Genomic DNA, 15,467 nt, shown 5'->3' on the forward strand with positions numbered 1-15,467 from the left:
TGATTCACAGCACCAATTAGGCATCCATGATCACAAGCCTGCGGAGAGCTACGATCTACACAGTACGAAATCATGGAGTCACTGATACCGACGGGGCTGACGGACGTATGCCGTGTGATGTGAGCGATCTCTGTGTGGCTGTGGTGAGCCCAAAGTTGGCGAAAGGCAATTGTTGAGGTATTTGTATCACCAGTCGGAGTACGCAGTAGAAGAATCGAATACCTTATGAAGATCATGCATGATAAACCACGAATGCTAGCTTGACTATCCCAGATACAGTGCATATGTAATGTGAACTCCCATGGCCAGAACGCCTAATCCCAGCCAATTATGACCAACCAAGACCCCATTCAACGCCTTATCCCAGCTCCTCTATGCCTTCGTCTTGGACTTTGTCTTCTTCGAGCCCCTCCGTGCAGCGGTGGCTTCGAACGCCTCATCCGGAGGCTCATCCATCGCCACTCGCTTCTTCCCTGAAGGGTTGTACTTAGCTTCTAGTCGGTCGAAAAAAGACTCGGCGCGCGACGCCTGACGCTGCTGGATCAGGGCTGCCAAATCATTTGTCTCTACCGCGCTGCCCTTGTTGGACTTTCGCCCCCCCGCTTTTGCGCTGCTTGCCTCCTTCTCCTTCTCTAGTTTCTTGGCTAGTTTCTCTGCCTCTTTCGCCTCCTTCTGTGCACGCTTTAGTCGCTGTTGCCGCTTTTTCTCTGGCTCTTCTGTATACTGTTTGTATCCTTTAACCTTTCCAGTCTCAATAGCTTTGTCGATCATGGCACGAAAGCGGTCGTCGTCGTCTAGAACATTGCATAGCATTACCGATTCGTAGACCCGGTCCATATCGCCCTTGTAGGTCTCGAAAGCGGCCAACACGTCCTTTTCCTCATCCTCAGATCCCTGGTATTCATTCTTAAACTTCTCGAGTGCGCTCGTGTCAATAGCGGTCGAAAATTGTTCCCGGTAAAAATCCACCCAATCAAAATCGTCATCCAAATCGACCGCTTCAGCAGTGCTACCCGTCAAATCGAACCGCTGTCGTTTACGCGGATCGGACAAGATCGCGTAGGCGAAGGCGATCTTCTGGAACTGTTGGTTGGCCTCCTCTCTGGCATCTGCTGGAGCCTTATCTTTAATCTGGTTAGCTGCCGAACATAGAAATCTTTTTCATATTTCTCAAAGCGCACGATATGACCTACCAGGGTGATGTCTCAGAGCCAGCTTCCTGTAAGCTGACTTGATCTGCTCCGGGGTGGCATCTTCTTTGACGCCCAAGATCTGGTACAGATCTGTTTCGTCAGGCAACTTATTAGGGATTTCTGGGACTTTCTGGTCTCGCGAGGACATGCTTTCTGGGTTTCAAGTATGAATTGTCAAATGGAGTGGATGAAATAAGGTGAGGGAGGGAAACCGATTGTTTGCAGAACGCGTCGAGACGCGACAACACTTGAGCCACGGCCGGGAAAGCTCTTTGCTTTCCTAATTAGGTTTAGACCACTGTTACCTTCTACCTAGGATGTTTCTCAGGAATACATTTACATTCAAGAATATTATCGCAAGAAGAATAATAATAAGATTAAATAAAGAGACGGCAGAGCGATGGTTCGCATATACGACAAACACGCATATAGTGGCTCTCCGCCGTCCGCCTATCTCGCACCGGCATAGCACCATCTTTCGCACTTATTCGAGCCAGCGAGACTTGGGAGGGTATTTGTGGTCCAAAGACGTACTCACTGCTCCAGCCATGTCCTGACGTCGGACAGATGAACGCCCTCAGGTCTAGCAATGATGCACGAGCAGTGCACTGATCTTAACCAGGGACCTCCCTGCGATTACAACCAGCCGATCGCTGCACCACAGCCAGGCTGCACCAGTCATACTGCCATGTAACACTATTCAGCGGGCGCTCCGAAGCTCAACGTCAGATTCCTTCTTGTCGTCCGTCGAAAGTGGCGCTGGGCAAATCAGGTTGGGCAGCTCATCAAAGGCGCCTGGAATTTCCACGAACTTAGTTGTTCATGATTGCTTACTGGAGACCTCGGAGGTTATCTGTGGTCTGGACTGCTACGTGTCTTGTTTCAGATGCCGTCCATAATCATACGGTACCTAGGATCTGTCCGGTGGAGAGTAGGGCTGACAAGGCTGAAAGTCCCGGCAGTGAGAAAAAAAGAAAAGAAAAAGAAAAAGAAACAGAAGTAGAAAAAAGCCTCATGCAGATGCCGCAGCCTTCTGCAAGTGAACTGTCCGGCTTGTGCAGCCTTAAAAGCTTCTCGGAAAGCTTCTCATTTGTTTGTGTATCCTTGCTGATGCTGCAAGATCCGCTGACCACATCAATTTGGTATTCCCTTCGTTGAATGCATTCAAGCTCATGCTATCAACCGTGCTAACAAGGTTCCTACAGCATATTTGTCGCTATATACTAGCGCGGAAATTGTGCCACCAGTCTCCAACCTTAGAAATGTTCCACGGCTAGATCGGTCCCCGAGTGAACCCTGGCTATCAGAGACTAAGGCGTTGATACAGTATCTTCACTCCGGTTGGCCGACGCTTTCTGCTACTGTCCCAAACAGAGAACCTCCATCCGCTTTTGTTAGGGAGATCATTGGGGATCGACGAGTCATCTTTAGCCCTAAGCATAGGGCTCAACGATATTTATAGACGGTCGGGCCGCTATAGTATCGTAAGCGATCTGTCGCAGTTTTTACAGATTCGCCCTTAAGCGCCTCTTCTTCATTTCTGTGCTAAGTGGCAAGCCCGCCTTGCAGGTCAAGCTTTGTACGTGATACACAAATGACAATCCCAAAGGGTCAATATGGCTTCTCGCCCTGACGCTAGTACTGTGTCACTTCCGTACCGCGACACAGGTAATACCTGTTACTCGACTATATTTTCGGCGCCATCCTCAGGGATGTCCATTCGCTGTATTTGGAAGACGATCGACAACAGTTGCTGCAATAGAATGGGCGTTATCTTCCTCATGGAGTGTGAAACGCACCCAACGTAGACTGAATCTCGGTATCTTGCGGCTGGCAGTCTTTTATATCCTTCTGTCAATAATGCCCGCATTGCATTTACACGTCTTTGCACCAACTTTGAAAATCAGAATAATGGTTGCGAGACCATGAAGGTGGTGTATGTCTTGTCTAGTCAAGTGCCCGGCTTCTCATACTTCTACCTGTCTGTATGTGAGGGCATGGTTATACACTTGTGGCCTTACAACGGCCGCTTGAGACTGAACCTAGTTAACAGGCGCTCTGCCACTCGAGCCCGCAACTGCCGATGCCATGGAAGACACACTACGCAGTCCATCCTCAATGCTGGTGAGTAACCGATTCCGCAATCGGATATTCTCTCAGGGGACGATTGAGGGAGATAGGTTCCGGTAAGACATGGCCAGCGGCTCGCTCATCACCCTTTAGCGCTGACAAAACAGCTTTCCGTCTTTTTATGGCTTGTCACAGACTTTAACATACTCTACCGAACGGTGAAGCATAGGCCATGGGCTATCCCTCAATTGTAGGGGCCCTGAATAATCCTTCTCCGGTGATTTCGGTTGCATTTGTGGCGCTCCATGCTGGGCAATACTTGCTTATGAACAACCTCGACCAGCTGCATTAGGATATTCTAGAGAAGTACAATCAGTGCATAGGAGTTTCGACGTCCGGAATGGGATAATGATCTTCAGCTCGTCAGGGACCATCAATATGCGGACACTGGGCAGCTTGTAAGCGACAAATGCAGCAGATGGAGTATGCATACCTGAAAACGTCCAGATTCTGGCATTTATTCGCCACGATTTCGGGCTATTGATTCATCTGCGCGTTTCCCATAAACATACGTGGTCGTCGTTAGACGGCAAGGCTCTTGTCCTGTGAGGGCTTCTCGCCGACTTGGTCATGCAAGCACACTAGACGGGTCTAGTTCTTGTTGACAACCCCTTCCCATTACGTTATATGTCACTTGCGTTCAGGTACCATCTTTCTTGAAAACTATAGGGCGTCGTGATTTGCTACACAAACACCTATATTTGAGTATATGGGTTATATGGCAGACAGCTGTCTACAGTTCGGGATATCTACATTTGAGAAAGCGCGATCCTGCTCGAACCCCTGGGTTCCGATTTTCGCCTATATCTCTGTTTGATTTCAGCATTGCAATGCCAGGGGCGACGCTACATAGGCCCAGCCGTCAAACCCGGTCGTCGTCCCAAGTACGACTAAAGTTATCTGATCCGGACCACAACGGAACCCGTCGACGGTCAACCGAAGACACCCCACCAGCCTTCTAGTTCTGGTCAGCCATCGCCGATATCGCCCCAGAGATCAGCGGAGCCCTCAGAATCTGGACCTTGGAAGCTGAACTGGAGTATCTACTCTCTGCTGTAGCTGCAGCCTGCAGGTAACCCCGCGGACGCATCTCTCGTCAAAAGTAACCCAGGAACTTGGGTCGACACCGCGCGCCATAAGAAACTACTGGACCGAGACAGGTGGAGTCAATTTAGGTTCGCTACACATTTCCATGAGGAGACATAACTGACCGGGCGAGAGAAAAACTTGGTCCTGCATATGTTTCCTTTTCTGAGGGTGTCCTCGCAGGTGAAGTGGGGGTGCAATCTTATCTGATTCTGATTTGATTGATAAGCCCACTATCTAAATGAAATTGAAAAACAGTACCTGTTACCACTCTAGCGTATACAGTCGTTTTACCAGTACATGACAACCATGTTTCGGCAGATCCACACCGGCGCAAAGGAGAAACTGTCTACCACTTGCACTCTTCAGATTCTACCCCTCATTATGGGTCTCAGACTGATGAAGACAGCCCGGTTCCTGAAATTCGCGTTCCACTGGTAAAGCCTCGTACGACGCCGTAATGGCCAAAGAGTCTGGCGCCGAAACCGGACCAAAACTATTACTCGTTTTTACAAGTCGCAAGTCCACATACTGGCGAGCTGGCACTCACCGGCTCGAGCCCAACCGACACCATCAGAGTGAAGGTGCACAATTATATCAACTGTAACGAGATGTAAGCACCAGCCTAGCCCAGACTCCAGAATCGGGCCCGCCAGCGGAATGCCTCAAGGATCACGAAACCCAAGAGCTCGGGCTCTGCAGGTTGAGATAGCCATGGTGCCGATCGTGTACCCGACCGCTACGCAACGCAAGACAATTCTGGCCCTCTGGGTCCCTAGAAATTTATCTGATCATCTGATTAGACAGCGATTAACCTGGCTAATGTGGAACAACGGATACAATTGGATAATAGCGTGCAAGCCGCTGACGAAAAAAGCCACTTCTGCAGCTAGGCGAAGGAAAAAGTTTTACACCCCACTCGCTAAGGTCGCAGAGCGCAATGTCTGCTGAAGGGACTTTGGAAGTAACAACTGCGATTCACGAACAGCTGGGAGTAGAACTTGGAGTTATCACCTAGTAAGTGTTTGGCATTGTGAATGGGGAGGATAAATATTACGTGGTAGACATCACAGCTTGTCGTGTCAATCTCATAGTGACTCTACGAGATTCATTACGGCTGATTATCTGATTTGATTAGATTGACAGATTGATAGGGAAAATTTTAGGTGGGTCAATTTTCTTGGCTCCAGCTCTAGCGGGCTTGGCAAATGGGGAATTTTGTTGCGACGTGGGATCCATGCTATGCCACATGGACCGGGAATTTCTGTGCTTTGTGAATTGTCTCGCAGTTGACCCTTGTCTTCGTATTTGATTGCCCACTGGTTACGTGCTTGATGACTGAATGCGCTTGGCATCATGAACTGCTACGTGTCGGTGAACACACAGGCCCACCTATTTGCAGGCTGCAGCTATGGTACGGCGTCGGAAGCAATCGGGTGGACTTGCTGCGAACCCCAAAAAATTTCAATCTCACTATTTTAGATCATCAACCGAGGTACATTACTTCGTACAGCTAGTCTACAGCTTCGCATTCCACGCCGCGCGATCCGAGCTCTCTAGCGGCCTCTCGCGCCCATCCCAGAAGAGCGGACAGAGCTGGAACCACTTCTCGCGACTGCAGAAGACGTGAACAGAGCGCTTGTGGCCCAAGTCCACGTAGCTCTGGATCGTAAGGCCTTGGGCATTCTCGTAGGAGAGGACAGTGCCGCCGGTCGCCTTGGGTTCGCCGACAACGCACTGGGTTCTCGGCTCGTCGAGGAAGCAGTAGTGGATACAGCTGGACCACCAGGCATTGACGCGCTCAGCGCCACGGATGCTTTCTTCGCCGACAAGGGAATGTCGCCCGCGGTCGTAGTCGCCGGCATCGTAGTGGGCACCGTAGTGGTCTTCCTGTTATTAGAGAAAGGTCAGATGAGGTTCAGGGATATGGGAGGGTTCAGATGGTTAGGGATTGCGCACTTTTGCCCAGTAAATCTCGTAGTAGGCGAATGGAAAATCGTCAAAACGTCCGAACAGACACAGGACATGTTTGTCTTCGTGGAGACGACGCAGGTACTCGCGGTGTTCGTCCAGCGTGCCCGTCTCGTTCCAGCCTTTCGCAACGCGGGGGTCGTTCTGCCATCGGTTGAACCGCTTCAGGTGCTCTTCGTTCTGCCAGTCCACAACCATGAGTGAAAAGTGCTTGTCCAGGTGCGGGATGTAGCGACTGTAGACGAGCGAGCCCGGGGTAGGCTTTGCAGGGCGAACCGGGTGGCGCGCATAGATGCGTTCGCGGGGGAACTTCATCGAGAACTCGTAGTTCTTTGGCATGACGGGGTATTGACTGAGAGGCTTGCGAGCCAGGCCGTGCGTCCCCTGGTCGACCATCCAGATTGGCCGCGGGCCCAGTGGCGAGCCAGCGCCCTGCCAGAAAGAAGAGCGCAGCAGGATCAGGGTGTCAATGCCGGAAGGCTCGCTCTCGTTGCCGAAGGGGACTCGTGGAGACGGATACGGGACAGCCAGTCCAGTGCGGATGCATTCCTCGCGAACAATCTCATTGCCAGCGCCCTTCAGATCGAGACGAAGAACCTCTCGTTGCGGATGTGTTAGGAAGATGGCGTGGATTACGTTCCAGATCTGTGCGAAAGAAGGTGGTTCGGTGCCGGTCCATTGGAATATGGTCCCTGGGGCTCGCTGGCTGCGTGCCCAAGGGCTGTTATCGTTGTCTGGAATATTTTTGGCGGATTCGTCGAAGGCAATGTCTGTGTAGGTCAATGCATCGTTGTGTAGAGGCTCCGGCAGCGGCTCTCCAGGGACCTGGGAGTCATGGAGTCGGAGTTGAAGCACTCGGGGGCTGGAATCGGAGACAATGTGGATTTTGTAGGTTGTAAGATAAGGGTGAGGCAGTTTCACCCAGGGATATTGTTGTTTGGCGGCCATTTTGATGAATTCTGAGGGGATTTGGAGAGATGAGGAGAAAAAGATGGGCTGGCGCAAATATATGGGGAGACGGAGAGCATAGAGTGGAGAAGTGAGGAAGAAGTGCCTGGACCAGCGAAATGGCCGATGGCCGGACACACGTGGGACTACAGTACTTTAATATGCTGCAGCTGCTCTCTGAAGACTTCTAGGAATCCATACCTACTTTCAGAACGCAGTCAACATGCAACACCCAACAGTCCAAGGATGCCTGGTCTCATTTCCTACCCCCGAGATCCTGCTTCTCACACTCAACAGGCCTGAGAAGCGTAATTCCATACCGCTTGCTATAAGCGCAGAGATCATACGGCTATGGGAATGGTTTGATGCAGAGCCTACATTACGAGTCGCAATTATCACTGGTACAGGTCAATCCTTCTGCTCTGGAGCCGATCTTAAAGGTATTTCCTCCCCAGCATCAGATTCCATGCAGTGTCTAAACGCACCACTTCACTAGAATGGAACGAGCTCAATGCCCGCGGCACCGTGAATAAAATGACTGCTCCCGGCCTCGCAGGCCTTCCCCGACGCCGAAGCGTGAAGCCCATCATTGCCGCCGTAAACGGATACTGTCTAGGCGGCGGCTTTGAAATGGCCGTCAATTGTGACATTGTGATCGCGAGCGAGAAGGCGAGCTTCGGGCTGCCCGAGGTGCAGAGAGGGATCGCCGCGGTGGCAGGAGCTCTGCCTCGGCTGGTTCGATTGATAGGCAAGCAGCGCGCCGCCGAGATAGCGCTCAGTGGGCTGCCGTTCCCTGCATCGCAGCTGGAGCGCTGGGGGTTGGTGAACCGGGTGGTGGAGCACGATCAGCTGCTAGCCAGTGCGGTGGAAACAGCGAAAGCTATTGCAAGAAACAGCCCGGACAGCCTGCGGGTTACATTGGAGGGCTTGCATTACGGGTGGGAGATGGCCAGTGTGGAAGAGGCGAGCTCCGCCCTGGTCGATGAGTGGTATCCCAAACTGATGGCTGGGGAGAACTTTCATGAGGGGGTCAAGGCGTTTGTGGAAAAGCGGCAGCCAAGATGGAGGGCGAGCAATTTGTAGATATTAAAATGATACCTTACGTACTATACAGTATCACGATATTAAGATGCGGGATATTCTGATTGATAAGCGAGTACAGTCTTGTATTACCCGCTGTACCGTTTTGAAAGCGACGTATTTTCAATACAGGATCCCGCTATACTACAACGAATTACGCGAATATTCAGACATGGATGGTCTCTAGTTTCGTAGACTCACACTCAGTGGGGGGTTTGCCCACATCATCCCACTTGAGTCCTGCACGACCCGATCTCGGGCAATAATCCAGTTCGATTGATGGCCTGAAGCCATCCCAATGCCATCACTTGGCAGCTCGCTATATAACAGCCTCAAACCAATCTCGCCCGTCCGTCTTATGCGAAGCTCTACGAATTAACGGGACTGACCAGAATCCTCGCTGGGCTCCGGCAATATGGGGTCCATACAGGTCGAGGACTTCCTTGACCAAGGCCAACAAAATGGAGACAGCCCCAAGTCTTTCGAGATTGCCGGCCTGGGAGCTGATAACACATCTGCGACCGGATTGAAGGAAGAGATTATACTCGTGTCTTGGTTTATCGCGCTCCTGCGAACGAGGGAAAGCAGCCAAGTCAGCTATGAGTGGGCGTATGGAGGCGGGGATAGTCCAAAACGGCTGGCGATGGAGGAATTGAAGATTGGACTCCAGAGCAGTGCGGAGGAGGCCGCCGTTGCGGTTTCCGAGTATATTGCGACTGTTGCGACTGCCGTGACAGATACATCTGGCTCACCTTCTCTTGTTTTGAGTAACGATTCCCTGTTGCAAACGGCCGAGGCGAAAGATGAGGTGAGTTGCGTATTTCGGTACTTATCGAGCCCAGCTGACAAGAAAGGGTGTGCTTCATTTGGAACTCGGCTTCGAGAATGGGCGCCTCGAGATCCGCCCAACATGGCGTACCGAGAATATGCTACCGTACACAGTATCCCGATATATTAACACACTCGTCGATGTGGTTAAACTATGCATTGCGACGCCAAGTGCGCTGATTCAGGACTTTTACCTGCGACCGACGGACTTCGACCTAGACAGTATCTGGAGCTGGAACCACGTTTTACCTCCATCGTACAAGTTCTGCATGCACGAAATGATATCAGAGCAAGCTCGCAGGTTCCCCGAAAAAGAGGCAATCTGCTCATGGGACGGCAGTTTGACATATGGCCAAGTTGATCGGTATTCCTCGTTCGTGGCGGCCTCGTTGAAAGACTTGGGCGTGAGGGTTCATGATGTCCTCCCTGCATGCTTTGAGAAGTCGAGGTGGACAATCGTCGCGGTTCTCGGGATCATGAAATCAGGAGCAACGTTTGTGCTTATGGACCCGACCCTTCCGCTTGCGCGACTTCAAAATATCGCGCAGCAGGTGGGCGCAAAGATGATGTTGTCATCCAGCAAGCAGCACGATTTGGCTACGATGATTATGTCGGATAGCAAGCCTTTTGTTGTCGGGGAAGAGACATTTGCCGACGATTCTAAGCTTCAGAATATTCCGGAATTGGCTCCAGTGCCTTCATCCGCCCTGATGTATATGATCTTTACATCCGGTAGTACGGGGACTCCTAAAGGTGTGTACTCATGGTAGATCCTGGCTTCACTTCACTCGTGTGTCCATCGTTGACCCTCTTTAGGAGTCAAGCTCTCTCACGAAACGTATACAAGCAGCGCTATCCCTCGAGCTAGAGAGGTCGGTTATACGGAGAACTCGAGGGTCCTTGATTTCGCGTCTTATGCTTTCGACGTCAGTATCGACAGCATGCTTCTCACTCTTGGAAACGGCGGGTGTCTCTGCATCCCCTCTGACGAAGACCGAATGAACGACATCAACGGTGTGATTCGCAACATGCGAGTTAACTATGCGGGTCTTACCCCCTCGGTCGCACGTATCTTAGACACAGATGTCATTTCGTCACTTGAGGGTCTTGGTCTTGGTGGCGAGGCTGTTTCGGCAAGAGACTGCACGGTCTGGGGTAAACTCGCCAGAATTATCATCGGGTACGGACCTTGCGAGTGCACGATTGGATGTACAGTGAACGGCAACGCTGCAACTGGCAGGGATTATATTTCTATTGGCAAGGGCAATGGAGCAGCTATGTGGATTACGGACCCTAACGACCATGAACTGCTGGTGCCAGTCGGCGCTGTAGGTGAACTGCTTGTTGAAGGGCCAATCGTCGGTCAGGGCTACCTTAACGATCCTGAGAAGACCGCGGCCGCATTCATCGAGGATCCATCATGGCTTGTTGCAGGCTACAAAGGCTACAGTGGCCGCCGGGGGCGTCTCTACAAGACTGGAGACCTTGGGAAATATGACCCCGACGGCTCTGGGGGCATTGTATTTGTTGGACGAAAGGACACTCAGGTAAAACTACGTGGGCAGCGTGTTGAGCTCGGTGAGATTGAGAGTCAACTTAGGGCCAGGCTCCCTTCAGATCTCAGCATCATCGCCGAAGTCATTGTTTCTCACGGCCAACCGACCCTGGTTGCATTTATATCGGTTCAGTCCACGAATAAACAGGACAATGTCGAACTGCAATCTATTGAGCTCTCTGAGGAGTTACGCCAGACCATATCCGAGGCCGACAAGGACGTGGCGACCGTCTTGCCGCGATACATGGTCCCAACCGCTTACATTCCGGTCAACTACATGCCAGTCTTGATCTCAGGGAAAACCGACCGCAAGCGATTACGGGAGCTTGGAGCCAAGATTGACCTAAGCCAGTTGGACCAACGCTCAAGCAGCAACAACCACACCGGGGAGCTGAGTGAGCTCGAGCAACGTCTGCGCCAGGCATGGGCCGAGACATTGAAACGCGAACCGGAGTCCATTCGGCTAGAAGATAACTTCTTTGCGCTGGGTGGTGACTCGGTAATGGCTATGAAGCTCGTGACTATCTCTCGAATTCACGGCCTTGAGCTCACCGTCGGCAACACCTTCAACACTCCTGTGCTATCGGAGATGGCAGCTGTTGTCAAGGTGTGTGATTCGCAAACACGGACAGAAACGCGGCCATTCTCGTTGATAGCCCAGAGTCCCGAGAGCGCTATTCTCGAGGCGGCACAAGCGTGCGGAACGGAGCCGGAAGCGATTGAGGATATCTATCCCTGTACACCGACGCAAGAATCCTTGTTCACCTTCTCGCTCAAAGCAGTTGTGGCGTATGTTGCCCAGCGAGTCGCAACGATTCCATCGCATATTGACATCGACTCGTGGAAGAAAGCCTGGGAAGACGTTGTCGCAGCAAACCCTATCTTGCGTACTCGTGTAGCTCAGATTTCCGAGCGCGGTCTTCAACAAGTTGTGCTTAAGGAGAAAATCACCTGGAGGTATGCAACCGATCTGGAGCAATACCTCGCAAACGACAAAGCCGAGAAAATGGAACTTGGCCAAAATCTGGCCCGGTACGCCATTGTTGAATCAGGCGGCAAGCAGTACATGGTCTGGACAATCCATCACGTAGTCTACGACGGGTGGTCAGAGCCGATAGTCCTCCAACAAGTCAGCAAGGCCCTGCAGAAGCAACCTATTGAGATCCAACCCCAAATGAGGGAGTTTGTCAAGTACGTGCGTGACACGGACGAAACGGCAATGGAAGAATTCTGGAGACGCGAGCTGAGGGGTGCTGTTGGCCCACAATTTCCTCGTCTGCCGTCTCGAGACTTCCTTCCTACGCCCAACGGCATGGTCGAACGCCACATCAATCTAGAGATCGGTGCTGGCTCAACTTTCACCATTGCGACGCTGATCCGGGGTGCCTGGGCACTGGTGGCATCACAGTATACTGGGAGTGACGATGTCGTGTTTGGTGAAACGCTCATGGGTCGTGATATTTCTTTACCTGGTGTTGAGGGTATTATCGGTCCGTTAATCGCAACCGTACCTGTTCGCGTACATGTTCACCGAACAAGCTCCGTCGAGGCTTATCTCCAGAGTGTCCAAAAGGCCATGTTGTCCCGCACACCTTACCAGCACATGGGTATGCAGAACATTAGAAAGGTCAGCCAAGATGCTCAGCATGCCTGCGAAACTGGTACCGGCTTGGTCATCCAACCAGACCCCGAGTACGTGGGTGGTGAACTAGGGTTCGAAGTGGGCGATGTCGTCCGCGAAGCACTACATTTCAACCCATATCCGGTCATGCTGGGCTGTGGAATTCAGAAGGGTGGCTTCAGGATTTGCGCAAGCTTTGACGTCTCTTTGGTCGAAGCCAGGCAGATGGAACGTATCCTTGCGCAGGTTGAGACTGCATGCTTGGAGTTGCTGAAGAATTCCTCCAGGAGAGTCGGCGATGTCTCCTGCGTGCCCGAGGCGGAATTAAACCACATATGGAAATGGAACCAATTGCCTCCGCTATCTGTGGACGAGGCAACCGGCAAGCTCCGCGCAGATGCAGCCATCACGCCAGGATCACCGTACCCCCGCATCGCCGTACCGTGGGTATGTGACCCGCGAAACCCTTCTCGACTGTCTCCCATTGGCTGTGTGGGCGAGCTCTGGATAGAAGGTGCTATGCTCGCAGCCGAGACTGTTGAGTCCCCTGCCTGGTTGGTATCTGGAAGCTCTACTTATCCTGGCCGCACGGGAAGAGTGCAGTCGACAGGCGACATGGTGCAGTTACAAGAGGATGGCAGTCTGATCTTTGTTGGTCGGAAAGAGAATGTTGTAGGGGTTCAGGGACACGCAGTTGATATCGCGGATCTTGAGGCCCATCTCAAGAAACAACTCCCGCCGACGATTCTCGCCGCTGCTGCCGTATCCCAGGCACCATCTGAGGAACCTGAGCTTGTTGTCATTGTAGAGCAGCCTTCCGAGGAAGCCAGCGTCAACCTCCTTTCGAAGCAGCATGTAATAACCCTCAGTGCGTCTGACTCTCAGAATTCGCCGGTCATTAGCGCCGCCATCTCCGTCAACCTAGCCTTAGCCTTAAAGAAGCTCGACAAATTCATCCGCGACAATTTGCCCGCATACATGGTCCCGTCAACCTACGTTGTTATCAACAAGATCCCCGCAAGTACAAAAAAAGGCCAAATCGACCACGGCCTCCTCAACGAGCTCTCTTCAGCCATTCCCCGCCAAATAATTTCCCAGCTCCGTGAAGGCTTTGAGTCCGCATGGAAGAACCTCAACCAGCAAACCGACCTAACAGCCAACGAAAGTATTCTACGGGCTGCGTGGGCCGCAATTCTGAAAATCGAGGGTGAGCGCATCGACATTGATGATAATTTCTTCCGTCTAGGAGGTGACTCCGTTCTAGCAATGAAGCTTGTTTCAAGCCTTCGTGAACAGGGACATACTCTAACAGTCGCGGATGTTTTCCAGCATATGCGTCTTGGAGATGCTGCTAAGCGGTTGAAGGTTGGCCAGGAACCAAAGGGGAAGAAGATGCAAGCGCAGAAATACATGCCCTTCTCGACTCTGCCTGCCATCCAAGACCTGGAGCGCTTCTTGTCTGAGACTGTTCGTCCGAAACTGTTAGATCCGGCTTGGCCTATTCAGGATGTTTGCCCCGTTACAGATTCACAGGCTCTCGATATCAAAGGAACAGTCAACGCACCGCGCACTTCAATCCAGTATACCATGCTCATCTTTGACAGCGGAATCGATAGTGAGAAATTGCTCCGCGCTTGCAATGACTTGGTCAGAACTCACGATATCCTACGCACCATTTTCATCGAACAAGAGTCCTCTTTCCTCCAGGTTATCCTGCAAACCCTCGAAGCGCCTATCACCAGGCATCAAACAGAGAAAGATCTCAAGCAATACATCACAAACCTCTGCGCTGCTGACATCGAGACACCTCTTAACTTGGGCGCCCCCTTCCTCAGCTTTTTCCACATCCAAGGCGCCGCAGGATCTCACGCCCTGGTCCTCCGCCTCTCCCATGCCCAATACGACGGTGTCTCCCTCCCGCGTCTCCTCCGCGACCTCGAAAACCTTTACTCCGGGCGCCCAATTTCCCTATCCACAATCCAGCCCTTCCCCTCCTATGTTTCCCAGATCATGGGTAACAAGGCCGCCGAATCGAAGGCAATCGCCTATTGGCGAAGTCTACTCCAAGATTCCACACTCTCCATTCTTTCGGGCAAATCAACTGACAAAGCCGGAAAAGGCGTCTTCCTCTCCAGCCCAGCAAACACCACAGCACAGCCGTTCGAATCCCTTGGATACACAACGGCAACTCTCCTCACAGCAGCCTGGGCCGTCCTTCTCTCCCGCACTACTAAGCGAAAGGACGTAACCTTCGGCGGCATAACCTCCGGCCGAATCCTCGACGCTGAGAACATTCACTTGAACAACCCAGAGGATATAGTGGGCCCAACGTACCAGTTTACGCCTATTCGTGTTCCCTTCTGCGCTCGCGAGTCATGGACGCCAACCTCTCTGTGCCACTTCATCCAATCCCAGAGCGCGGAATCGGCCGCGTACGACTTCTTGGGATTCAGCCGCATTGCAGAGCACTGTACATCCTGGTTGTCGTCATCCACTGGAGGATTGTTCTTTGACTCTCTAGTTCATCACCAAGACCATGAGGATTTCGACACCATGCCGTTTGCAGGGAGCGAATGTGAAGTCGACATTGTGAATCCGCATGGTGACTCTCCTGATCCGGTCAAGGTTGTTTCGCTCGTAAAGGATCAGAAGTTGCATTTTGGAATCGTGGGGCGTGAATCTGATAAGGAGTTTGTCGAGAGGACGTTAGCTGAGTTGGTCGGTGTGGTGGAAGAGTTGGTTGCTGAGCCTGAAGGGGCCATTAGACTGGATGGTTGATTGATCTTGCTTTTTCTCGAGATGCTTATGTTGTTTTCAATTGGGTACTTCTGTTAAGTTTGAGAAGTGTTGTATATAGAGCAAAGTATGTAAGTCGCCTAGCAAGCGAAGCACTACCTCGAGGGAAATACCACGACACTTGCCCTTCTTTTGCTTAGTTGCCGCAGGTACGTAAATGAGGGTTTCCGTGGGTATGAGCTCAGTTCGTCCTTGAGTGGGTAAGCATAGTCTGGTAATCAGTGACAAGGGGGAGGGCAAGAGACAGTCAAACGCTATT

At 51.9% G+C, this 15,467-nt stretch overlaps 4 protein-coding genes across 4 annotated transcripts; 2 read left to right on the forward strand and 2 right to left on the reverse strand.

Annotated features, from left to right (window-relative positions):
• Window positions 1-271: 271 nt before the first annotated feature.
• BDW70DRAFT_138363 (DnaJ domain protein) lies at window positions 272-1,431 on the reverse strand. Its single transcript, XM_073737210.1, has 2 exons — window positions 1,194-1,431; window positions 272-1,124 (listed from the first exon to the last, which is right to left on the reverse strand). The coding sequence occupies exons 1-2, from the start codon at window positions 1,339-1,341 to the stop codon at window positions 373-375; spliced, it is 900 nt and encodes a 299-aa protein (XP_073594957.1). The 5' UTR covers window positions 1,342-1,431; the 3' UTR covers window positions 272-372.
• A 4,496-nt stretch (window positions 1,432-5,927) lies between these two features.
• Window positions 5,928-7,328, reverse strand: BDW70DRAFT_169012 (GNAT family N-acetyltransferase; the record flags this gene model as incomplete). The annotated part of the gene is made up of 2 exons (XM_073742593.1): window positions 5,928-6,299; window positions 6,369-7,328. 2 exons carry the CDS (start codon window positions 7,326-7,328, stop codon window positions 5,928-5,930), a joined length of 1,332 nt encoding a protein of 443 aa, XP_073594958.1.
• A 216-nt stretch (window positions 7,329-7,544) lies between these two features.
• Window positions 7,545-8,411, forward strand: sidH (enoyl-CoA hydratase/isomerase family protein; the record flags this gene model as incomplete). The annotated part of the gene is made up of 2 exons (XM_073742594.1): window positions 7,545-7,768; window positions 7,825-8,411. Exons 1-2 carry the CDS (start codon window positions 7,552-7,554, stop codon window positions 8,409-8,411), a joined length of 804 nt encoding a protein of 267 aa, XP_073594959.1. The 5' UTR covers window positions 7,545-7,551.
• A 412-nt stretch (window positions 8,412-8,823) lies between these two features.
• Window positions 8,824-15,190, forward strand: sidD (nonribosomal peptide synthase SidD; the record flags this gene model as incomplete). The annotated part of the gene is made up of 3 exons (XM_073740921.1): window positions 8,824-9,216; window positions 9,263-9,989; window positions 10,053-15,190. The coding sequence occupies 3 exons, from the start codon at window positions 8,824-8,826 to the stop codon at window positions 15,188-15,190; spliced, it is 6,258 nt and encodes a 2,085-aa protein (XP_073594960.1).
• Window positions 15,191-15,467: the final 277 nt, after the last annotated feature.

This window comes from Aspergillus foveolatus (genome assembly GCF_047715535.1).
Source record: "Aspergillus foveolatus strain CBS 279.81 unplaced genomic scaffold BDW70scaffold_32, whole genome shotgun sequence".
Taxonomy (NCBI): Eukaryota; Fungi; Ascomycota; class Eurotiomycetes; order Eurotiales; family Aspergillaceae; genus Aspergillus; species Aspergillus foveolatus.

Coding starts and splice junctions, on each gene's coding strand:
- BDW70DRAFT_138363 (XM_073737210.1), bottom strand. CDS start 1,341: ATGTCCTCGCGAGACCAGAAAGTCCCAGAAATCCCTAATAAGTTGCCT. Junction 1,125..1,193: donor GGCTCTGAGACATCACCCTG/GTAGGTCATATC, acceptor ACCAGATTAAAG/ATAAGGCTCCAGCAGATGCC.